The sequence below is a fragment of the Myotis daubentonii genome, chromosome 19, assembly GCF_963259705.1.
Source record: "Myotis daubentonii chromosome 19, mMyoDau2.1, whole genome shotgun sequence".
Classification (NCBI taxonomy): Eukaryota; Metazoa; Chordata; class Mammalia; order Chiroptera; family Vespertilionidae; genus Myotis; species Myotis daubentonii.
In genome coordinates, this window is record NC_081858.1 from 6818075 (window position 1) to 6842481 (window position 24407).

The 24407-nt window shown below is 48.7% G+C and overlaps 1 protein-coding gene across 3 annotated transcripts; it reads left to right on the plus strand.

The window, feature by feature from the left end:
• Positions 1-1337: 1337 nt before the first annotated feature.
• Positions 1338-23420, plus strand: WSB2 (WD repeat and SOCS box containing 2). 3 transcript variants are annotated; one of them, XM_059676129.1, is made up of 10 exons: positions 1396-1474; positions 7630-7814; positions 7900-8068; positions 16304-16548; positions 16712-16843; positions 19429-19529; positions 20618-20790; positions 21535-21645; positions 21754-21861; positions 22460-23420. In XM_059676129.1, exons 2-10 carry the CDS (start codon positions 7691-7693, stop codon positions 22620-22622), a joined length of 1326 nt encoding a protein of 441 aa, XP_059532112.1. In that variant the 5' UTR covers positions 1396-1474; positions 7630-7690; the 3' UTR covers positions 22623-23420. The 3 variants fall into 3 exon arrangements, with proteins under 3 accessions (XP_059532114.1, XP_059532112.1, XP_059532113.1); XM_059676131.1 differs by lacking the exon at positions 7630-7814 and having other exon boundaries at positions 1338-1474; XM_059676130.1 differs by lacking the exons at positions 1396-1474; positions 7630-7814 and having other exon boundaries at positions 7881-8068.
• Positions 23421-24407: the final 987 nt, after the last annotated feature.

The window sequence follows — 24407 nt, forward strand, 5'->3', positions numbered from 1 at the left end:
CACGTTTCCTACCGTAGCCGCCTCCCACGGGAGCCTGTTCCCACCCGTGCCTCCCTGTGGACGTGGATGAGTGTCTACGCCAAGCCCCTCTTCTGAGCCCCATGGGCTCTGCCTGTTCTCCCTTGCGGGGGGCGGGGCGCATCCCGGGGTCCCCCCCACGCCCCCGCAGCTTCTCCGTCGTTGCCCCCGCATGTCCGTGCCCGGTTTTCTCAGGCCAGCGGTCCCCTCCGCACCGCCCACGTTAACCTCGGTCCCTCCATTCGCCACGGGGCTCTTTTCCTGGTTCCCATTTTTTAGACATTGTATTTATTTGTTTACTTTTAGTCTTTATTGAAAGTATCACACAGGCCCTCTTCCCCATTGGCCTCTCCCAGCCCGCACCCCCTTTCCCCGCTCTCCCGCCCCCCCTCCCCACCCACGGTCCCGGGTTATGCAAACAAGTTCACCAGTTGGTCTGGTTCCCATTTTATTTTAAAAAACCGCCCGGCTCACCCCTCCTCCGACCCCCGCGCCCCCAGCCGCAGTGGCCGCCCCTCCCCCTGGGCTCCCCCGCCTCTGCGGGCTCCTCGGCTTCTCCAGCCTCAGGGCAGCCCCCTTCTCCCGCGGGGTCCCCCGCCGGCCCCCCCTTCTCTCCTCAGGCCGCGCTTCGGTCTCCCCAATCCCTGGTCCCCGGTGGCTTGGGTCCTTTTCTAATCAGTTTCCTTCCTACTCTCCCCCTCCCCCGGTTTCCCCAGCCCCAGCTCCCCGAGTTTTCTCCTCAGTGTCCCCTCGCTCATCCTGCTCCCTGCCGCACCCCACTTTTTTCACCCAGGTCTTCTTACCCACCCCCCGCCCCCCGCATTATTGCCCAGCCCTCGCGCTCGGTCTCCCCACCCGGCTCCCCTCGACTCCGTCCCTTCCCCCTCGGCTTCAGCCTCCCCCCACGTTCCGCTCCCCCTCATTGTCACCGGTTGGTGGTCACCTGAGCCTCCTCCCGTTTCCCTCAGCCCCACTCCCGCCCCCCGATTCCTTCGCTCCCCTCCACCCCCTACTCCTGCAGCGCCACTGCCCTCGGTTCTCCCGGCGCCTGATTCTACCCCGCCCACCCGCCGTGTTCCCCTGAGCCTCCCCATTTGTCCCGCCCGCGCTCCGCGCCCACCCCCTGCAGACCCCGCCCCCCGCTCCGGCCCCGCTCCGGCCCCGCCCACAGGCCCTGCCCACAGGCCCCGCCCACAGGCCCCGCCCATAGGCCCCGCCCACAGGCCCCGCCCACAGGCCCCCGCCCTCCCGCCCGGCGCCACGTGACGGGAAGCAGCTGATGGGCTCTCCGGGCGGCGGCGGGCTCGGCGGGGCCGGGGCGGGAGCGGGGGCCGGGGGAGCGGGGGCCGGAGGAGCCGGGGCGGGGGCCGGGGCGGGGGCGGCGGCATGAGGGCCGGCGGCCCGGGGGGCTGAGGCGCCGCCTGCCGCGGCCGTACGTCCTCCATGGAGGCCGGAGGTGAGTGGGGCCCCTGGGGCGCCGGGCTCGGGGCGGGGGCGGGCGCGGCCCGGAGGGGACGCGGGGGCGCCGCCGGGGCCGTGCGCGGGCTGCGGGGGCGCGGGGCGCGGGGGGCGGCGGCTCCCAGCTTTGTTTCACTTTCGCTGTCAGCGCCGCCGCCGCGTCCCCCGCCGCCGGCAGGACCGGAGGACGGGCCTCGCGCGGCGCGGACCCCCAGCCCGGGGAGTAGGGGTCCCGGGTGGGACGCGGGGTGATGCCCGAGGGGGTAGCTGCCGGGTGCCGGGTGCCGCACGCGCAGGTCGGGGGGAGTCGCGCTGCTCCTGACGAACGGTGCGGTCGGGGGCCCCCCGGCCCCCCAAGTGTCAGTTTTACATTCACAAAACGGATAGAAAAATTCCTGCCTCCGTGGGCGCTTCCCAAACTTGCCTCCTCGTGAAAATGGGGTCTGGGGCCCTTATTTAAAAAACAAAAGTAAATGTACATAAATATATGTAACACACATAAAACACATATGTAACATTTATGTCCCCAGCCTTTCCCAGTGCAGAGGGATTCGCGGGGCGGGGCGGGGCCGGGGTGCGGGCCCCGGCGTGTGTGCGGAGGGTTGAGTTTCGGGGGGGCCCTTGCCGGCGGCTGTCACCGAGGCCAGTGTGGACTCGGGGTGTAGTGGCCGCCCCCGAGCCTCCCGCGAGCTGTCACCTCCGTGGGGAGGAGGGTGCCCTTGTGCAAAGGCAAAACCTCAGGACGTGCCCCTTGTCCTCCCAAACACCTTGCCCCGAAAACCCACCCGTGTAGAAGCGGGGTGTGTGTGCGGGGGGTTTATGGTGGGAGACTTCACGCTCTCGTGAACCCCCTGCTGACGGCAGCTCCCAGAGCAGCCATGCTAAGCCGGGTCAAGGCCTGGGGCTCGGCACGTGTTCCAGAAGCTCCTGTGCTCCCCTCCCGGCGGGGTCCAGCTTCCTCCGCCCTGGATTGTGGACGCCGGTCCCCGGCTCGTCTGGCGGGGCAGGGCTGCGGGTGGGAGGTTGCAGTCCCAGGCTGTTCCCGGGGGTAGTGTAACTTTTTAATTCGGGAAGTGACAGCTCTTTGTTTGCTGGAGCCAGGCATTCAGTGGAAGGTGTAGAGGCACCTGGGGCCTTCCCATCTAGATAAGGGCTTTCTTTTCAGTGCCTGTTCCGCACAGGACTCTCTCTAAATGGCCCCGACTGTTCGCCAGAATCGTCTGTGAGTCTTTTTATAGCTTCCGCTGTCATTTTCATTGACCCCTTAATCGTTAAATCTGAAAGCGATCTGTAGCGAGCTTCTCTTTTTAGCACGAATCTGTTTCCAGTTCAGGGTTTTTTCCTAGTGATGGACCACTGTGTTTCGGGGTGTGGGCAGAGCTGTTGAGAGCTGCCAAGCTACTGTGGAAAAAAAAAAAAATAGCCTGAGCGTTTTACATTCTTTTAAACTGAATCAAGCCTATTGTCATGGGGTTACAATGGACAAGAGTGGGTATCTTCAGAGCAGTGGTTGGAGTTCGTTTATTCATTCAACAAGTATTTGTGGAGTACCTGCTTGTGCTAGCACTGGCCAGTAGAAATGAAACGTGAGCCACATACGTAATTTAAAATGTTCCGGTAGCTGCATAAGAAAAGTGAAACAGGTGAGATTAATTTTAAAACTATATCTTTGTCAGTCCAACATGTCTAAAACATCATTTCGATATGTACTCATGATTACTAATATATTTTAGGCCTTTTTTTGGTATTAAGTCTGCAAGAGGAGATGTATATTATATGCATAATCTTAATTTGGACTCACCACGTTTTCATTGGTCAGTAGCCACGTGTGGCTAGTGGTTACTGTATTGGACAGCACAGCCCAATAGCCATGAACAGATAAGTTTGGGCTGGGGATGGGGAAGAGATGGACAATAAATACATAAAAATGACAAGTGCCATCAAGAAAAGTTAGATGAGTGATAGTTATAAAGAAAATTTAATGGAGTGAGAGGAAAGTGACTGGGCCACTTTATTTATTTGTTTATTTTTTAAAATATATTTTTATTGATTTTGGAGAGGAAGGGAAAGAGGGGGGGAGAGAGAGAGAGAAAGAGAGAGAGAGAAACATCAATGATGAGAATCATTGATCAGCTGCCTCCTGCGCACCCCATACTGGGGATCGAGCCTGCACCTCGGGCATGTGCCCTTACAGGGAATTGAACCAAGACCTCCTTGGTCCATAGGTCGACACTCAACCACTGAGCCACACCAGCCAGCCTAACTGGGCCACTTTAGATTGTGAAGCCAGGAAGGCTTCTGCGAAGGCAACATCAGCACCAGCCCTGAAGGGTGAGATGGGACAGCCAGGCAAAGATCTGGGGCCCGCCAGGCAGCGTTTCCCAGGCCGATGGACCATCTAATGCAGTGTTTCTCAACCTTCTGGCCCTTTAAATACAGTTCCTCATGTTGTGACCCAACCATAAAATTATTTTCGTTGCTACTGTTATGAATCGTAATGTAAATATCTGATATGCAGGATGGTCTTAGGCAACCCCTGTGAAAGGGTTGTTTGACCGCCAAAGGGGTGGCAACCCACAGGTTGAGAAACGCTGGTAATGTAATGATCCTGAGGCAGAACCAATCACCTTGCTTTCTGCTGCCTGGAGTCATAGCTTCCATCTCCATGTTAAGGCGAATCTCCTTTCACAGACAGGGCCCATCATGAATATCTTTCCATTCAGCCTGTGTGTCCACACACATCCCAGTGTTTAATTAGAAAACCCTGATCTCTTTCACCAAGAAGGGCCATGGCAGGTGCAGTCCCAGATGAAGCTGGATCCCCATGGCTCTGCTTGTGTAAGCTCTGCACTAATTGCGGCTTTCTTTCCCAGCAGCCAATTTCAGTTGGGGCCCAGACTCTCCCTTCAGAATTTCCTTCGTTCTAGAAATGAAGAGACAGGAGTCACTGGGTTCTTTCTTCTTTTAGCTCCTGGATTCCTGAGCCTGAAATAGCAAGAGATTAAATCCCCAAATCACAGAAATAGAGTGTGAAATCTGGGAATAGCTCATGTTTAGAAGCATTTCATGTGAAATGTTTGGCACAGGCATCATAATAGTTTAAGGGGCTTCATTTTATATATATATAAGGAAGGTATATCATGTATATTTATTCAACAAATATTTACTGACTGCCTGTTCTCTGCCAGGAACTCTGCTAGGAACTGGGGGTAAACATACAAGGTCCTTGCTCCCGTGGAGTTGATGTCCTAGTTGGGGAAGATAGTTAATAATCAAATTAGTGATTGTGCTGTAAAGAAAAGTGAGAAGCCTTAGCCAGTTTGGCTCAGTGGATAGAGCATCGGCCTGTGGACAAGGGCCCCAGGTTCGATTCCGGTCAAGGGCACATGCCCGGGTTGTGGGCTCAACCCCCAGTAGGGGGCGTGCAAGAGGCAGCCGATGAATGATTCTCTCTCATCATTGATGTTTCTAAAAAAAAGAAAAGTGAGCCCTAACCAGTTTGGCTCAGTGGATAGAGCATCAGCCTGCGGACTCAAGGGTCCCAGGTTCGATTCCGGTCAAGGGCATGTACCTTGGTTGCGGGCACATCCCCAGTAGGGAGTGTGCAGGAGGCAGCCGATCAATGTTTCTCTCTCATTAATGTTTCTGTCTATCCCGCTCCCTTCCTCTCTGTAAAAAATCAATAAAATAAATTTTTTTAAAAAAAGAAAGAAAAGTGAGAAGTTGAAGTTGTGACAGAGATTGACTTGGGGGTCAGAGAAGGGCTCTCTAAGGAGCTACCATTTAAGCTGAGACCTGAATGAAGAGAAGGCACCAGCCCCAGAGGCATTCCTGGGGATGAGAATAGCTGGTGCAAAGGTCCTGGGGTTGGAACTAATGAAGGGTGAGAGAAGGCTAGTTAGTAAGCTAGAGCCAGGAGCAAGAAGAGAAATAGAAGCCCAGGTGGGAGACAAGGCAGGGGCCAGTTTCTGCAGGACTCTGGGGCAGGATGAGGAGTTTGTATTTTAGTCTAAGAGTGATTGGAGCGGATTACTTTGGAAGGTGAGAATGGATGGTAGGGGCCAGAGCGGGAGCTAGGAGAGCAGTTGGAAGGCTGCTGAGAGAGAGAGGATGATGTTGCATAGATTAGAATAGTAGCCATGGAGATGAAGGGAAGTCAGGTTTGCCAAGTCTCTTGGAAAAAGATTTGATAGCACTTACTAAGCAGCGGTTCTCAACCTGTGGGTCGCAACCCCTTTGGAGGTCGAACGACTCTTTAAAAGGGTCGCCTAAGACCATCCTGCATATCAGATATTTACATGACGATTCATAACAGTAGCAAAATTACAGTTATGAAGTAGTAACGAAAATAATTTTATGGTTGGGGTCACAACATGAGGAGCTGTATTTAAAGGGCCAGAAGGTTGAGAACCACTGTGCTAATGGATTTGGATTGGGAGGTGAAGAAAAGAGAAAAGTCAAGGATGACCCCTTTTCATATTATGTAGAGCCTCTGTGGTGTCCCAGAGGATGGCTAGTGTGCATGGGGAGGAAGTGAACCATGTGTAAATATAGTCCGGATGGAGTCATGAAATTTGCCATTGTCTGTGTCATTTAGTATTGTGTACATACGGGGTCTCAGCCTCGGCACTACTGACATTTTGGGCCAGAAAACGCTTCATGTGGGGGCTGACCTCTGGATTGTAGGATGCTTAGCAGCACCCACGGCCTCCACCCCTTACATAGCAGTAGCACCACCCCCAGTTATGACAACAAAAGTGTCTCCAGACATTGCCACGTGTGCCCAGGGGGCAAAATTACCCCCTGTTGAGAACCACTGGGCTACATGTAGAAGGCATTAACAGATTAGGGCTGTGTCACCATATGGAAATATCTGGAAGGAGCTGTTGCAGGATTGCTGCATAACTTTAAGAGATCTGTTTTGGATTTAAAATATACAGTAAAATATTCTTGTCATGTAAACATTCCCATTCAGAGGAATATGCTTCTACAGAAAAATAATGATATAAACGAAAGGATCACGTGTACAAACACAAATTTCTAGGAGGAATTACCGGGGTCTCTACAAACACCAGTGTAGACTTAATATTTTAAAACCTAGATTTACATATAGAACCTCAGGGAATGAATATAAAGGAAACTTCCTTAAATGGCAAAGCCACCAAAGCCTTGATATAATTATATGCACTTATATGTGCATCTTTACCATCTGTTTCATTGAATCCAAGATATGGATCATATTGGCCTATGTATCACTGAGAAAAAAAATACTGCCTGTGTAACCATGAAACAGCATCACTTGTGAGACATATCCTGAGATCATGGAGGTCAAAATGTGAGAAGACATCAAGATGTGTCCTAGGAGATATGAACTATGGGGTGCTTAAGTTAGTTTCTATCTGGTAACGGCTATAAAAGGGTCAAAGTCTCGGAACTGTTAAAGTGGAACATACACACGAGGAAGTGACCTCATGCAGGAGGGAAGCCAGTTATTATATTAGTATGTGTCACCATTACACATCATTGTGGTCAGAAAATCAATTCCGAGGGCCTTTAACTTACGAGCTTCACCAGCCATGGAGACCTTCCAGTGGAGGAGGAAATGAAACCAGGGCCTGCCCTTCCTGTTGCTGGAGAAGCACCTTCCCAGCACTTAACTCCTCACAAGGTGCCGACCTAGGCCCGACAGACCCAAAGATTAAATCGTCTTGCTGTTTCTGAACAAAGATGCTTACATTCTGCAGGCGGGGAGGCGCAGAGGGAAATTGGCTATTACAGGAGAGAATGAAATAAGCAGAGGAATAAGTATTTCTTCTCTGATAGTGTGAGATCAGGGTACGCTTCCCATTTGCTAATCTAGGTGGGATTCTCCAGAGCAGAAAAGGAGTCCAGCTGTGACATGAGCTACTCCGGGCATGACTCTGGTCTAAGCAAGAGGAAGCAGGGCAAGTGCTGAACATTTTATTTTAGTCTTGATGATGGGGGGGGTGGGGGCGGGGGGGGGGGGGGCGTGAGTTTCAGATAACTCTTTTCTCCCAGGAGCGGGCTCTTTTGAGGAGAATTTAAATACATTTGAAAGCCTCCTAATCTGCACCATCTAACAGCCTTGCCTGGGCTAGTCCTGATCTGGTCCCCTCCTTTCTTCCTCTTCAGGCATTCATAGGAAAATGAGGCCTCTGGTCACTGGGTTTACCCTTCCAAAGGTTACTGAGTCATGGGTAACCAGCAGAGGGGAGTGCCAGAGCTGAGTAACCACGGTGGAATGTGGCCTTTGGCTACTGTTACTGCCCCAGGTCATTTAAGTGGCAGTTCCCTCCCAGAATCCCACCCGTGCCATGGCGAGACCGTGGCTTTCCGGGTCTGAGTCAGGGCGGCGAGGAGGGAAGTGAGTGCTGGTTTGAAGCATGCTGTCTCCTGTCCCAGAGGAACCGCTGCTGCTGGCCGAACTCAAGCCCGGGCGCCCCCACCAGTTCGATTGGAAGTCGAGCTGTGAAACCTGGAGTGTGGCCTTCTCCCCAGATGGCTCCTGGTTTGCTTGGTCGCAAGGACACTGCATTGTCAAGCTGATCCCCTGGCCGCTGGAGGAGCAGTTGTAAGTACTCTGGCCTCCCAAGGCACAAGGGAGTCCTCACGCGCCGAGGAACGAGAGCGCTTATTCAAACTGCTACCTGCTCTTGGGTCTTGCTGCCCGAGAACAGGAGAGGGAAACGGCGGGACAGTTCAGGAACCCGTCACCGGACTCACAGAGCCCCACGTGCAGGACGTGGGAAAATTAATTCCATCGAGATTACGTTAGCCCCAAGTTTTTAAAAACAGATTCATTGAGAGATAATTTACCCACCATACAATTTGCCCATTTAAAGTGTATCTATCACCATGACTAATCTTAGAACATTTTCATTACTAATAAAAGAAACCTACATCCCTAAGCCAGCACCCTCCAAACCCCTCTACTCGCCAGCCCTGAGTAGTCACTAATCTACTTTCTGTCGTTATAGGTTGCCTATTCTGAACATTTCATATCAACCAGATAATACGTAGACTTTTTTGACTGGCTTTGTTCACTTAATGTTTTCAGTTATTTATGTTGATGCATGTATCAGTACTTTATTTCCTTTCATTACCAAATATTCCATTGTATGGAGACAACCACATTTTGTTTACATATTTATCAATCAGTGGACATTTGGGTTGTTTTCACCTTTGACTGTTACAAAAGAATGCTGCAATGAACATCTATGTACAAGTCTTTGTGTGGACATGTTGTTACCAGAAAGGGGACCTGGCCCTTGGTGGTTCTTGGTGCAGGAAAAATTTCACAACACGAGCCCGGATGACTATGAGGGAACATTTATTAAAGCTGGGGTCGCAAAACAAGACAGGACCCGGCATTGCAGAAGCAGCAGGAGAGCCGAGGCTGGGCTCCTCAGCTCTCTGGGAAGTCAGCGAGAAGGGCGCCTGGGGAACATGTTCAGGGGACTAGCCTTTGATGACTGAGCTGCCGCTGCCCATTGCTCCCCAGGTGCAAGTCTTGGTCCTTTGGGGTGTAGGAGAAGCATGCTGGGGGGGAGAGAAGGGGAAGGAATGGCAGGGGCTGCTCCCTAGACCAGCGGTTGCCAACTTTTCGGACCTCACGGACCACCGGTTGGCCCACTGCTCCAAAGGTTTCCTTAAACCAGTGGTTGCCAGCCCCTTCGGACCTCACGGACCACCAGTGGTCTGGGGACCACCGGTTGGCGACCACTGCCCTCGACCCAGAGCACGCCCTGGGTCCTTTGTCTTGAGACTTTATCTCAAAGGCGGGAAGGTCTCAGGGGAGGGTCTCCACAGAATATTCATCAGTCTTCTCGGTGTGTCCATCCAGGTTCTGGTCTTTACTGATTGGTCAGTGTTAGGGCTGGGAGTTGTCAGTCATCGTGGCTGGTCCTGGTGTCGCCCACCTGGTTTTGCTGCTTTTCTTGGTCTGGAGGCTGGCATACAGCTGAGGCCTAGATGTTATTTCTAGGAAGGCGACCTCCTGTATCTACTGTAAATTGCTTTGCGAGTTTGTTCAGCTAACTGCCTCAGTTTCCCTATTCCATTTGTCCTGGCTTACTGTCTGTCTCAATATGATTTCATATGTTTTCTGTTTTTAACTGTTTGAGGAACTATCAGATTTTTTCAAAGTGGCTCTACCGTTTTACCATCCCACCAGCAATGTGTGAGTTTAAGAAATGTTCACATCCTCCCAACACTTGCTGTTGTCCGTCTTAGTGATTGTAGCCCAGCCGACCTGGCTGGTTTGAAGTGGCCTCTTAGGGTGGTTCTGATTTGCATTTCCTTGATGGGCACTGATGTTGAGCACCTTTCCATGTGCTTATTGGCCCTTCGTATATCTGCTTTGGAGAATTGTCTCCTCAGAGCCTTTGCCCATTTTAAAATAGGGTGTTGTCTTTTCATTATCTACCACGTTTAGTTTCTGATATTTTTCTTTCTTTGGGCTGGACAGGTCCCAGGGTCTGATAGCTCTGAGCCCCCAGTCAGTGGCCCAGCATTTGCATTTTTCATTTGTCCCACGGTAACTCTGTCTGCATTTATGTTTTCAGCCAACATTTGTTGCAAATCTTCTTTGCCTAAAACTGAGCCAGGGGCGAGAATCCTAAATAAACCAAACACACAGCCTGTGCCCTTGAGGCTTTCATTTGTTTTGCTTTAGGCATTTCTTAGAAGTTGTATATTAGATTTAAGTTTTTTAGAAGTTTAGTCTGAAATGCGTTGCCTTGATAATAGGTAAAGCTGATGAGAGTTTGCTGAGATAAGTTCTCTGTACACTGTTGGGGTTGAGGGGTAAATTTGTGCACTTTCTGGAAGGAAGTCTGTTTGACAATAGGCATCAAAGACCTTAAAAATGTCCTTCCAGTGATTTAGGAATCTCAGAAACAGGCTTATCTATTTATATGCACTGATTTTCATCATGAAATTAATTATATAGTTAAAAATCAGAAACAGTTACAAATTGGGTGATGAGACAATGGTTAAGGACATTATGGCATCTCTCTCTCTATATAAACTCTAATATGCAAATAGACCAAACGGTGGACCAACTAACCGGTCGGTATGATGTGCGCTGACTACCAGGCGACACACTCAGAACATGGCGGGCATTGGCAGCAGGCGGCACAGTGGGAAACATGGCAGACATCAGCCATGGCAGGATGGTGGAGCAGGTGAGCGGGGGCACCAGACCAAGGCGGGGCGCCAGTCACTGTCATCGGGGCAAGCCTTTGGTGGTTACTGAAAATTCTTTGCTCCCCCACACCGTGGTCCCACCTGGTGCTTGCACCTGCTGCCGGCGCTGGTCTGCTCACACCTGCTGCCAGCAACGGCCCTGCTCTCACTCACTGCTGGCGCCCCATGCAGGTCCTGATCACTCCACACCGTCAGTGGGTGAAGTGGTGGCTGCCAGCCCCAATCGCCCCTCGGGGCTTCTCCATCTCCCCCTGCTCCTGAGGGGTGATCAGGGCAGTAGCTGCTGCTCGCACCCACTGACAGTGCCAGCCCTGCTGGTGCCGGCCCTGCTCGCATCGGCTGCTGGCATTGGCCCCAATGGCTCCACGCCGTCAGCGGGTGTGAGCGAGGCCGGCGCCCTCAGCGTGTAGGAGCAGCGGTGGTGGTAGCAGACCTGCCAGCAGACAGGGGGCTGGGGGCCGCGGCAGGAGGGGCTGGGTGGGGGCACGGAGGATGGGCCGAGACCCGCCCCTGTGCCCACCTCAGCCTCGCTGCCCACAGTTCCTTTCAAGGTGCACGAATTTGTGCACTGGGTCCCTAATTTTTATATATTTTAGCAGCTGTCAAAAATTGTGTGTATTTTTTAATAAATCTTTATTGTTGAAAGTATTACATATGTCCTTCCCCCCCCCCCCCATTGCCCTCTTCCACCCTCCTCTCCCCCAAGCCTTTACCACCCTATTGTCTGTGTCTATGGGTTATGCATATACACGTATGAGTTCATTGATTTATCTCTTTCTCCCTCCACCCTCCCCTGCCTTCCCTCTGAGGTTTGAGCCTGTTCGATGTTTTTATGTCTCTGGGTCTATTTTTGTTCATCAGTTTATGTTGTTCATTAGATTCCACATATGAGTGAGATCATGTGACACTTATCTTTCTCCATCCATGCTGTTGCAAATGATGAGTTCTTTCTTTTTTACAGCTGCATAGTATTCTGTTGTGTAGATGTACCACCGTTTTTTAATTCACTCATCTGCTGATGGGCACTTGGGCTGTTTTCAGATCTTAGCTATTGTAAATTGTGCTGCTATGAACATAGGGGTGCATATATCCTTTCTGGTTGGTGTTTCTGGTTTCTTGGGGTATATTCCTAGAAGTGGGATCACTGGGTCAAATGGGAGTTCCATATTTAATTTGCTTAGGAAACTCCATACTGTTCTCCACAGTGGCTGCACCAGTCTGCATTCCCACTAGCAGTGCACAGGGTTTCCTTTTCTCCGCATCCTCACCAGCACTTGTTGTTTGTTCATTTGTTGATGATAGTCATTTTAACAAGTATAAGGTGGTACCTCATTGTCATTTTGATTTGCATCTCTCAGGTGATCAGTGACTTTGAGTACTTTTTCATGTTTCTTGGCATCTTTATGTCCATTTTGGAGAAGTGTCTATTTAGGTCCTTTGCCCATTTTTTAATTGGATTGTTTATTTTCCTTTTGTTAAGTTGTATGAGTTCCCTGTGGATTTTGGAGGTTAACCCAAATATGTTCTCCCATGGGGTGGGCACTCTTGTTATTTTATCGATGGTTTCTTTTGTTGTGCAGAGGCTCTTTATTTGGATGTAGTCCCATTTGTTTATTTTCTCCTTAATTTCCATTGTCCTAGGAGATGTATCCGTAAACATATTGCTACAAGAGATGTCTAAGATTTGGCTGCCAATGGTTTCTTCTAGGATTTTTATGGCTTCATGTCTTACATTTAAGTCTTTTATCCATTTTAAGTTTATTTTGGTGTATGGTGTAAGTTGGTGGTCTAATTTCATTTTTTTGTATATATCTGTCCAATTTTCCCAACACCATTATTGAAGAGACTATCTTGACTCCTTTGTCAAATATTGAGCATAATGACTTGGGTCAATTGCTGGGTTCTCTGTTCTGTTCCATTGGTCTATATATCTGTTCTTATGCCAGTACCAAGCTGTTTTGAGTTAGGTGCCTTTGTAGTATAACTTGAAATCTGGTATTGTGAATCCTCCAACTTTGTTTTTCTTTCTTAAGATTGCTGCAGCTATTCGGGGTCTTTTTTGATTGCATATAAATTTTTGGAATATTTGTTCTAGCTCTGTGAAATATGCTCTTGGTATTTTAATAGGGATTGCCTTGAATCTGTAAATTGTCTTGGGTAATATGGACTTTTTTTAAATCTTTCTTTTTTTTATATTTTATTGATTTTTTACAGAGAGGAAGGGGGAGGGATAGAGAGTTAGAAACATTGATGAGAGAGAAACATCGACCAGCTGCCTCATGCACACCCCCCACTGGGGATGTGCCCACAACCAAGGTACATGCCCTTGACCGGAATCAAACCCGGGACCCTTGAGTTCGCAGGCAACGCTCTATCCACTGAGCCAAACCGGTCAGGGCAATATGGACATTTAAATGATGTTGATTCTACCAATCCATGAACATGGTATATTCTTCCACTTGCGTATATCTTCCTCTCTCTCTTTTTTTCAATGTCTTGTAGTTTTCCGTGTGTGTGTGTGTGTGTGTGTGTGTGTGTGTGTTGTTGTGTTGGTTTTTTTTTTTAGTCGTGATTTTCGGTTCCTTCTATAGTCAGTTAAATAATGCCAAGGTCATTTATTGTTGTTGTTTTTTAAGTATATTTTTTTATTGATTTCAGAGAGAGAAAGGGAGAGGGAAACAGAGATTGAAACGTCAGTAATGAGAGAGAATCATTGATCGGCTGCCTCCTGCATGCCCTTTACTTGGGATGGAACCCACAACCCAGGCATGTGCCCTTGACCAGAATCGAACCCGGGACCCAAGCATAAAATGGCCCTGGCCAGGTGGCTCAATTGGCTGGAACATCGTTCTGTACACCAAAAAAATTGTGGGTGATTTCTGGTCAGGCACATACTTAGATTGCAGGTTTGGTCCCTAGTTGGGTGCAACCAATCGATGTTTCTCTCTCTCTTTCTCTCTCAGTTCCTTTCTCTAAAATCAGTAAACATATCCTCAGATGAGGATTTTTTAAAAAGCATAAAATGAAATATATGTTTTTTCCTAAAAGTGATTTTTGTACTTAAATATATACAGTATTATAGGTAAATATAGTCTTCCCATATTAACTGTTAATAGCCTCACTTCCAAATTTTCCCCACATTTCTGTTATTTTTATAATTCAAAATAATTTAAGTCCTTTAAAAAAGGAGGAGTCTGGGGCATTTATGATCTTCTTAGGATGGTTACACCTTTTTAAAAAATATTTTATTGATTTCAGAGAGGAAGGGAGGAGGGGGAGAGAGATATAGGAACATCAATGATGAGAAAGAGAGAATAATTGATAGGCTGCCTCCTGCACGCCCCCTACTGGGGATTGAGCCCACAACCTGGGCATGTGCTCTGACGGGAATTGAACCTTGATTTCCTGATTCTTAGGTCAAGCTCAACCACTGAACCACGCTGGGCAGGCCCAGGATTGTTACACATTTTAAAATGTCATGTGTGCTTTTGATATGGAGCAAGTAATTGATACTAACCAAATAGTTGTAATACTTTTAGAAATAAACTTTTTAAAAACTTTAATTTCAGTGAAGTTAAGTTCTCCCAATGAACCTACCTTGCCCCTAGTTACCCCTTTTCAAGCTGCACCTCCCCACCTCCCATGTAGCTCATCCCTTGACTCATTGACAAACTCAGAAGTCCAGGGGATCTGTTGAGCAGTAAGCTAGGATACCCAAGACTTACTTATGTTCTGGTTCCAGATCTGCCCCTGATTTGGGGACCACAGGAAAGTCAATTCTACCCCTAAGGTGGAGATTTTAGTATCTTTCTAGAGAAATTAAATGTATGATATTCAAATGATTTAACATATTAATGTGCCTTAATTTCTTTGGCATAAAGTAGCTATAAAAGTATCCCTTAATTCAAATACAGAAATTAGGATTTTATAAAAAATAAAACAAATATAACTTTGGAGGGTCACGCCGTCCTGTAAAGTTTTTCCATAGCCTGCCTTTTACGTGCTTTTTCCCTGGATGGCAAACTCAGGCTCCTGTGCCAAGGCCAGGCAGGTCTGCGATGTGTGTGGGGCCTTGTGTGGGTTGGGCAGGCCCAATCTAAAAGATACTCATTATCACCTCCACATGTTTTGTCAGAATAACAAAATCTCAGACTATATTGGGCCATTTAGACCAGGGGTCAGCAATTTTTTACTGTAAAGGCCCAGATAGTTAATAGTTTCGGTTTTGTCGGCCGTATGTCTGTCAGCGGCACTCAGCTAGGCTGTTAGAGCATCAAACACCCGTAGAAACAGGTGAGCACATGAGCGTGCTGGTATTCCACTAAAACTTTACTTATTTTTTTTTTAATATATTTTATTGATTTTTTACAGAGAGGAAGGGAGAGAGATAGAGAGCCAGAAACATCGATGAGAGAGAGACATCGATCAGCCGCCTCCTGCACACCCCCCACTGGTGATGTGCCCGCAACCCAGGTACACGCCCTTGACCGGAATCGAACCTGGGACCTTTCAGTCCGCAGGCCGACGCTCTATCCACTGAGCCAAACCAGTTTCGGCTCCACTAAAACTTTATTTATAAAATCAGGCTGCTGGCCTAGGCAGAGCTTGCTGACCTCTGATTTAGATTAATAGAGCTTTAGAGCCAAAGGTTCCATCCCTCCTAGCTTTATAGGTGAGCTTGGTTAAATGTTTTTAGTCTATTTCAACCACACAACTGACAAACATGTGATTTCCTTCCTTTTGGGGACAAATGTAGTACCTAAAAAGGTCTCGCTACATATTTGTGATCTAGGATTTCTCATGGAACTCAGTTCCAGCGTTGTCATCTCCATTTCCCCTAGTTTGATATACCCCAGACTGTGGTCAGGGTCACGTAGGAAAGTAGGACCTCATGCTCGCACTGATCAAGTGCATCACCGGCAGGAAACGTCAGGTGTTCTGGCTGAGCCGCCGGCTGTCTATAACTGCTCATGCCTTTGAGATACTGGCTGCCAGGCGAGTGGTGGAGGGCCCAGTAGTTAGGGACCGAGTGTTAAAGTAGAAAGTTAAAGGAAGAGGGTCCAGTTGCTCAGTGCACCCCTGAGTGGTTCTATGGGTTCTTTCTCTCTGGACTATCCTGCTGGTTGGAAGTAAATGAAAGAGCCTTATTAATTGGTTGGAACATAGTGAGCGAAGGCAGAAATCAGTGTGTACCAAGCCAGGTGTGGGCAGGAAAAGGGTATATTCCCTGCTGCTTTCTAGAGATGGGAGGCTCCTCAGGCAGGAGAGCTGCAGACGGCTAGCGAGGCGCTCAGTTCTGTGCTAGCTGCAGACCTGCCGCGTGCTTGCTTCCCCGTGGGAAACGCTGAGTGCGCCTCTCCTTTCCCACACCCCCAGAGGACTTGCTCCCACAGGCAGGCCCCCGTCGCAGGGCTGTCCCAGATGGGATGAGCCAAGGCCAGGGAAGCCTCTGTTACACGAATTCGAAAAAGAAAAGTCACACCAGAATTCACCGAAGCCCAGCTTGTTGCCAGGACTTTCAAGTCTTAGATACCCAGGATGAAAGGGGGGTTCACTTGGTGACAGTTTCGTACTCATTAAGAACTCTCTACCTCCCCAGCATCCCTAAAGGGTTTGAAGCCAAAAGCCGAAGCAGCAAAAATGATACAAAAGGGCGAGGCAGCCCGAAGGAGAAGACTCTGGACTGTGGGCAGATTGTGTGGGGTTTGGCCTTCAGCCCGTGGCCTTCGCCACCCAGCAGGAAGCTCTGGGCACGCCACCATCCCCCAGGGCCAGACGCCTCCTGCCTGATCCTCGCTACGGGGCTCAACGATGGTCAGATCAAGATCTGGGAGGTGCAGACAGGTAGGTCGTTTCTGGCTGGACCTTGTGGTCCTGGAGGCTCGTGTGCGTGTCCTCATCGGGGGCTTGAGGGGCCCCGGCCCCCCAGTCAGCTGAGGGGTGCAGCTGTGCCGGGCAGACCAGGTGCCGTCTCTCCCACTGACTGAGCGCTCCTGCTGCCCCCCAGGGCTCCTGCTTTTGAATCTTTCCGGCCACCAAGATGTTGTGAGAGATCTGAGCTTCACACCCAGCGGCAGTTTGATTTTGGTCTCTGCGTCTCGGGACAAGACTCTGCGCATCTGGGACCTGAATAAGCATGGTATGGAGGGGATGAACTCCCGGGGACTCCTAAAATACCGTTTGCTCCTTTCCCTGTGTCATTTTTACCCAGAGTAGTGTTTCTCCATCTTTTTTTCTATTCTTGTTTCTTTAGGAGCCTTTTCCGACAATTTTTTCTTAATCATTCCCCCTCATCCCTTGAAGATTTTAATTCTGTATATCTATCTGTTGATTGAATACATATTTATACACTGTAAGGAAAAAACTGAGATTTTTTTAAACCAATAGAACCAGTTTTTGCCACTGTTGATCTCACCTTTATTGAAAATGCCGTGATGGAGAATACCTTTCCCACCATGGCATCGCTGACATTTTGGGCCGCGTAATTCTTGGTTATGGGCTCTACCCTGTAGATGCCAGCAGCACCCTCTGCAGTCTGACAACCACAGTGTGTGCAGACATTGCCAGTGTCCACGTGGAGGGCAGTCTCCCCAGTGAGAACCGCTGACCTAGAGGAAGTCATCCTCCCGGGCACTTCCTGTTAGAAGTAAAGTTTCTTTGTGAAGTAGAGTCGAGGTCTAGAAGAATTCTCTCAGGCTCAAGGGGGTCGGCTTTTACGCAGTTCTGCCTGGAACAGAATTATAGAGGAGCAGCCCAGTGAAGAATTCCGCGCGTCTCTGGTGTTGATCCTCGAACTGGAAGGTGACACCGGGAAGGGGAATTCGTTAACAGGTCATTCCTCTCCCACCTGGGTGGGCACGCGGAGGCTGGAGGGAGGTGGGAAGAGGAAATGGTGGTGCGGGCAGTTCATGAAGAGACACACTCATCCCTGATGATGCAAAGGCACCGCACTCTTGCCGGAGCCATGGCTGTTCTCTAAACCATGAGAGGGGCCTGTCTGTTTCCCTCTTAGAAACAAGTCCAGTAATTTGTCAGAACAGCTGAGGAGGAGGTGCATGCAGTTTCCTCACCTGAGGGCCCCTCGTCACTAAGAGACCTCTGTCCAGTTCCTCCCGTGACGGTGGGGCTCGTAGTCATACCATCCAAGCTAGGCCTGCTGACCGAGGGTTATTCAGAGGCAGTGCCACCGTGGAAGGCAGGTTCTGGAAGTGGCTTTGAAAATCACTTGGTGGTTGGGAAGCTGCGGGTGACAGAGTGGGCAGAATCACTAGACCAATTATTAGGGCTTTTCAAAGAGGAGGGGAATAAGACAGTGTTCCCAGGTATTGGGCCCTGCCCTACCTGACGTGCCTTAATTTATTCAACACTCACGACGACCTCAGGGCAGGTGTACTGTTCTTGTTTGATAGCTGGAGAAACCATGACTGACTCTTAAAAATTTATATTTATCCACATATACCCATAAATTTATAAATGTCCATATATATTCTTAAAATAAAAAATATATATTTTAAAGAATAAAATAGCATATATGTTTATTTTTTATTTTATTTTATTTTATTTTTTTCCTGCCCTGGTTGGGGCTTTTCAGTGGTTAGAGCGTCGGCCCAAGTACTGGAGGGTCTTAGGTTTGATTCCTGGTCATGGTCACATACTTGGGTGTGGGTTTGCTCTCTGCCCCTGATTGGGGGTCGGGGTGCATGTGAGAGGCAACCAGTTCATGTGACTCTCTCACATCAATGTTTCTCTTTTTCCCCCATCCTCTTTTCCTTCCACTCTCTCTGAAAAGCAATGGAAAAAATATCCTCAGGTGAGGATTAACAAAACAAAAATATTTTAAAAGTTTTTTCCCTTTTCTTTTAGCTTGATTCCCACCCACGCCAGCCTTGCCATCTAATTCTCCCTTAGGTTGAATTCCTCCATAATCCCCTGTAATCTCGTGTAGCCCATGCTAAGAGTCTTCCATATTTCTTTCCATAAGAATGGAATCATAGTCTTTATATTTTTTTCCTGAATCTTGTTTTTTCATTAAAGATACTCCATGGGAAATCTAGATTCTTAATTTAATATGAATTAACAGGGTGGATCCACCTGTTACACTCTCTATGCACTCATTTCCCTATGGATGGGCATTTTGTTTTTTACAAAAACTGAAACCTGGAGAGGTTGGTGAGTGATTCAGGATTGTGTGCTAAATGGACAGTGGAGCCAGAGTTCAAGCCCAAGTTCGCTTGACTCCAGAACACGTGGCCCTAGTAACTGCACCATTGCTCATCCAGACACCTGGGGGGGGGGGGGCGCGAGGGGGAGGGTGTGGGGTGGGAACCTCGTGGCGAGGGGAAACCATTACAGAGAGAAGTGAAGATACACACTCTCAAATTCGGAAGGATGCTTCTAAGTATAATTGAGGTGGTTGGGGGACTGGAGAAGAATGTTCTTTGCTATCAAAGGGATCTATCGAACCTGATCTGTCTACACCGTTTATCCTGATGATCCTGTGGAATTTGGTGAAGCAGTGGGCAGTGATTTCCCTTGGGTGTTAGAATATCATATTAATAGATTTCAGGTATTTAAATGGCAGGTTTTGTCATATTGCTTTCTCTGCATTAAAAAGTGGGCGGTGGCACTCAGTTGCTAGAGAACTGGGTGGGTGGCCCATCACTACCCTCAGTCTTCCTGCTTCGTGGTTTGAGACCGCTCACTGTCTGCCCCTTTGTCTGCCAGGTAAACAGATTCAGGTGTTGTCGGGCCATCTGCAGTGGGTTTACTGCTGCTCCATCTCCCCGGACTGCAGCATGCTTTGCTCTGCAGCTGGAGAGAAGTCGGTAAGTCTCACACATCAGGTGTTATTTCCTCTGTTGTGTTGGTTCGGCAAGCCCTGGAGGTGTTGTAGCCGCCTTGTGTGTGAGAGGGTAAGTAAGCCAAGCGTCTCAAACCCTGCCTCCTGCATCCCTCCCTTTTGATTTGCACTTCGACATGAGCCAAAAGAGGAGGTTAAGTTTACGTAGATCGCTATCTTCATTGGAGGCCTGTTTGTCTTGACAAATGGGAAAGGGGTGCTTTTTAAATTTCTTTTCCCTGTAGAGAGTCTACGATTTCAAAAGTTGCAACCCATGTATGGATCCAGATTTCCTTTGAACCATCTAGTTTATAGCTACCTAATTAGGCTTTTCATTTCAGATCATAAAATGTACAGCTACTTATTGAACTTTGCCCTGACATCCTGTCTGCTATTTTTAAAGAAGTATTAGAAACCCAAGAATACTTTGGGAACAGTTTTGCATGGAGCTGTGTGCTGTGGCTGACTTGGGAAAGTTAATGCACTGTTTGGTGCAGCCCAGGTGGTTAGTCATTCATTGGAGGTTTGGAACTATGTGAAAGTGAGAGTTTTCTTAAAGGAAAGAAAATAAAAGCCTATTTGTAAGACTCTCAGGAATGTTGAAGGTGATGAGCTGTGTCCGAGGTGCAGGGTGGGGCAGAGCTCCATGGCTCTGAAGCACACGGTGTGAAATGCCACGGCCGATTCGGGTGTTGGTAGCCCCGGAGTTCACTCTGACCCCTTTTTTGGTATTAAATGAAGGGACAAGCTAGCATGTGGCTTAGGTCTGCATCCACACATACTGCGTGCTTGCAAACAGCGCTCAAAAGCAGAACTCGGAAGCTTCTACTGACCCATGTTAGCTGGCAATCTTCCTGAGGTTGGCCCTGTTTGCTCCTCCTTGAGCATGTCCATTGGTTAGGCACCACGAGAATGCGGACTGTTACTTTATTTAAGCCTATGATACACTTTAGAAGAGCTGTAGAAGCAAGGGTGGGATGTGGCTTCCTCTGGCCGTGGGGCCTGAAGTGGGCACTGCTCACATTGTAAATAGTATGTTTCCGCCCCTAACCAGGCCCCTGTCGCTTTCCACAGGTCTTCCTCTGGAGCATGCGGTCCTACACATTAATCCGGAAGCTAGAGGGCCACCAGAGCAGTGTTGTCTCTTGTGACTTCTCCCCTGACTCTGCCTTGCTTGTCACGGCTTCTTACGACACCAACGTGATCATGTGGGACCCTTACACTGGCGAGAGGCTGAGGTCACTCCAGTAAGGACCCGCATCCCTGCTTACGGCTTCCTTGTGGGGTGACTGAGAAACCTGTGTTGGATGAGACATGTCCCTTTTAGAGTCGGGGCATGGGAGGGGCATCCTGGGTAAAAGACACGATGGGTTCAGTGCTTATTCTGAGGCTGGTGTACAGTAATGCTTTCTTGTCAATTAAGTTCTCAAATTAGACCCAAGTGCCTTCAACCTTCCTGCTAAGTGAGACTTGACTTCTTTGGATTCAGCATTAAGAAACCTCAAAGTGACTCTTTTTTTTCCATTTACTAATAACTGTAGTAACAAGTTCAGAACGATCCTTTTATCGAAACTGCTATTTCCATAATGAATTTTCATGTTTGCACAACTTTGGTCTATTTTTCTCCTTTATCTCTGTTGTTTTGTGAAGCGAATAATAGGTAGTCCTATAATTATCATGTATCTGAGCATAAAAAAGACTTTCAGTTTGTACCGTGGCATTCAAGTGAGGGCTGACCTACTTTGCATAAAGAAACTAGCACAGGGAGTGTTAGCAACCTTCGGCCCCCTCTGTAAGACACTGGGAGCCTTAGTAAATGCACTTTTCTCCAGTCTTCTTTTCTAGTCCGCAAGTCCCAAGGTTTTCCATATGGGGTACAAGATGCGTCCTGAGCCTTTTCATAGCCAGGTAGTTTGGCCTCCTGCCTGGGGGTGAAGGTGAAGGGTGAGGGGTGGCCATCACTCCTTACTGTCCTGTTTCTTTCTCCTCAGCCACGCCCAGCTCGAACCCCCCATGGATGACAGCGATGTCCACATTAGCTCCCTGAGATCTGTGTGCTTCTCTCCAGAAGGCTTGTACCTCGCCACTGTGGCGGATGACAGGTAACAAGAGGCTCTCTGTATGTGGCCACGGAGCAGGCGCTCGCACGTCACTGTGGCGTCTGGCCCCAGGTTTGCTAATGTGCAAACATGCTTTTCCTTCTCATCCAGACTCCTCAGGATCTGGGCTCTGGAACTGAAAACTCCAATTGCATTTGCTCCCATGACCAATGGTCTTTGCTGCACATTTTTCCCACACGGTGGAGTTATTGCCACAGGGTAAGTATCTGAGCTGAACCAGATGGGCAGCCATTTCTGCTGCGTGTGCCATGGAGCTTTTTAAGGAAAGAAAGCATTTAGTTTTCCTGCCTGCAAGGAAGGCTTTAAGGAAATGCAAGATTACATAAAACTCTAATATCCTATTCTGCCACTATAGGTTGTCATTTATTCTTAATATTTAATCCAAGTATCATTGAAGAGTTACAATTCATGACAGCTTATGGAGCAAGCCGCGAGGACGCATCCACTAAGATGATGCAGAGCTTCTATGGAAACCCTTCCTGCAGAGACCACCTCTCAGGGACCATCTATAACTCAGGAGGTGGCGTCCTCCCTCCTGTGGCCTCAGTGTGATTTAGAAAGGGCTGTGCTGGCAGAGAGCACTTGGTGTCAGAGGTGTCTAGAGTCTTACAATCCTCTTAGCAGCCTTAATTATTCAGCACCACAGCTTTTACACCCATTTCAGCAGCCAGGGTTACATTTCACTCTCCCGAGTCTCCTGCTAGTGCAAGTCGGAGTAGAGACATCAGTGTCCGTCACAATGGAAACAGGTATTTCCAAGGTCTGTCTTAATGCATTGGTTTCCATTTTGTTTCAGGACAAGGGATGGTCACGTCCAGTTCTGGACAGCTCCCCGGGTCCTGTCATCACTGAAGCACTTATGCCGGAAAGCCCTCCGAAGTTTCCTCACCACCTACCAAGTGCTGGCACTGCCAATCCCCAAGAAAATGAAAGAGTTCCTCACGTACAGGACTTTGTAAGCAGCGCCACACGATCTCGTGTGTTTTCTCTGTAGCAGATACAGCTCCCTGGCGAAGGAGTCGCTGGGAGAATGGGCCAAACACCTGGTCTTGGATGGACATAGTTTCTCTTTGGAATTGGGAACAGAATGTAGCAAAACCAGATTCCAGTGGACTCGTCATGGATCTTGTCCCCTCGACATGTCAGTCATAGAGGAGGGGACTCCACCTCCGTGGCCACAGCGCCTTATCTTCAATCTTCAGTCCACTTAGAAGCAACAGTTTTGAATTCTAGTAGTTTTGATTCAAAGTGCAGATAATGAGGTTTCGGTAAGAAGAGTTATAGGCCTCGCCAGCCTCTGTAGCGGCCGAGGGGTTTCAGCTCCCTCTGCTGGGAAGTGTGGCTCCTGCCTGGTCCCGGCTGTTTCAGATGCGGCAGCAGCGGCCTTGTTTCAGCTCCTCTCCTGTTGTCAGAGTTGGTGTTGGCAAGTCTCTCCTTCCTTTAGCTTCTCTCTGAGCAGCGGGAGTTTCCACGGAGCAGGCTCTGGTATTAGCTAAATTACAGGTGACGCAGGCTGTGCTCCTGACTAATACACTATAATTGGCTTTTTCTTTTTTTAAACAATGGTGTGCATGTGCAGATGACAAACTTATATGCCAGGTTACACAAGGATTTACTCCTAAACTGCATGACTGTTCAGATGGCTGAGTTGTTGGTTGTTTGCCTCTCATTAGCATATTTATTTTTATTTTCTCAACAGATGTTAAGGTACAACTGTGTTTTTCTTGATATCTAAAAACCATAGTACTTAAGTTGAACAGTTGTGAAGATGTCTCCTTAATTGTGTAAAGCATTGTGTTGTCATCACTTCAGCTGATACTCTCATGTACGAGGTCTGACTGCTGCTGCTTCTCATTGGACGTGTGAGCCAGTTTCAGCTCTACCCCTACACAAATATAGCTCCTTAAAAGTACTCTTCTCCTCCAGTGACGTGGTTATCTAATCAAGACACCTCATTCAAACATAACCTGCCTTTGGGAAATTTATTTTAAATAATTTTCAAAGAAATGCAACATCTTATCTGGCTTTCTTACTAGGTGCTTTATGGAGGCCAGTGTAATATAAAACGTGTTGTAAAAGGAGAGAAATCACTCCTCTACTGCCTTTGTCCTGAAGAAAACATTTCTTTTCAAGATGAGAGACTCATGGAAGGAAAGTTAAAAGCTTTTGGCTTTCCGTTTCATTCCTTCCATTAGGGGGAAAAAGCACCTGTACAACAAGTGAGTACAGCCGGACAGCTGGGAATGGAGTGGGCAGGTTTTTAATTGTGAGGTTATCTTGCAAAGTCGCGAACAGTGCAGTCTGGGAGCTCAGGCTCCTCGAGGCCCCCTTAGCCATTAGCTTCCAACGCTGCTGGCGTCCTTGGGGAGCGAGCCCCTTGTTGAGTGATGGAAAAACCGTCTTCTCCCTTGTGAAGAACAGCCTCCAGAGTTGCTTCTGTGATATGAGAGGTGAAAGTTTCATAGAGGCAGGTTGAATAAATCACTGTCTTTATAACTAAGGAAGAGCCGCTTGCAACACAACCAACAAGAAGCTGCTTTATTTTCATTCTGAAGAGCGGTATCAATGCAGCATGGACTGCTGCAGCGAGCTGCCACATCTGTACCCAGGCCCATCCTTCCCAGTGGCAGGTGTAGAGTCAGGCTCAATCCTGTGCCCCCTCCCCTCTTGCCACCCCCTGCAGTAAGTACGCGTTATACAACTTCTGGCCCCTAATGGCATAAAAATGAAAGTTTCCTCTACCG

What these genes read in the sequence shown, in the direction of transcription:
- WSB2 (XM_059676129.1), top strand. Translation starts at nt 7,691, where the DNA reads ATGGGTAACCAGCAGAGGGGAGTGCCAGAGCTGAGTAACCACGGTGGA. An exon ending in GATCTGGGAGGTGCAGACAG is followed by an intron (nt 16,549 to 16,711) that starts GTAGGTCGTTTC and finishes GCTGCCCCCCAG; the next exon opens with GGCTCCTGCTTTTGAATCTT. An exon ending in CTGGGACCTGAATAAGCATG is followed by an intron (nt 16,844 to 19,428) that starts GTATGGAGGGGA and finishes TTTGTCTGCCAG; the next exon opens with GTAAACAGATTCAGGTGTTG.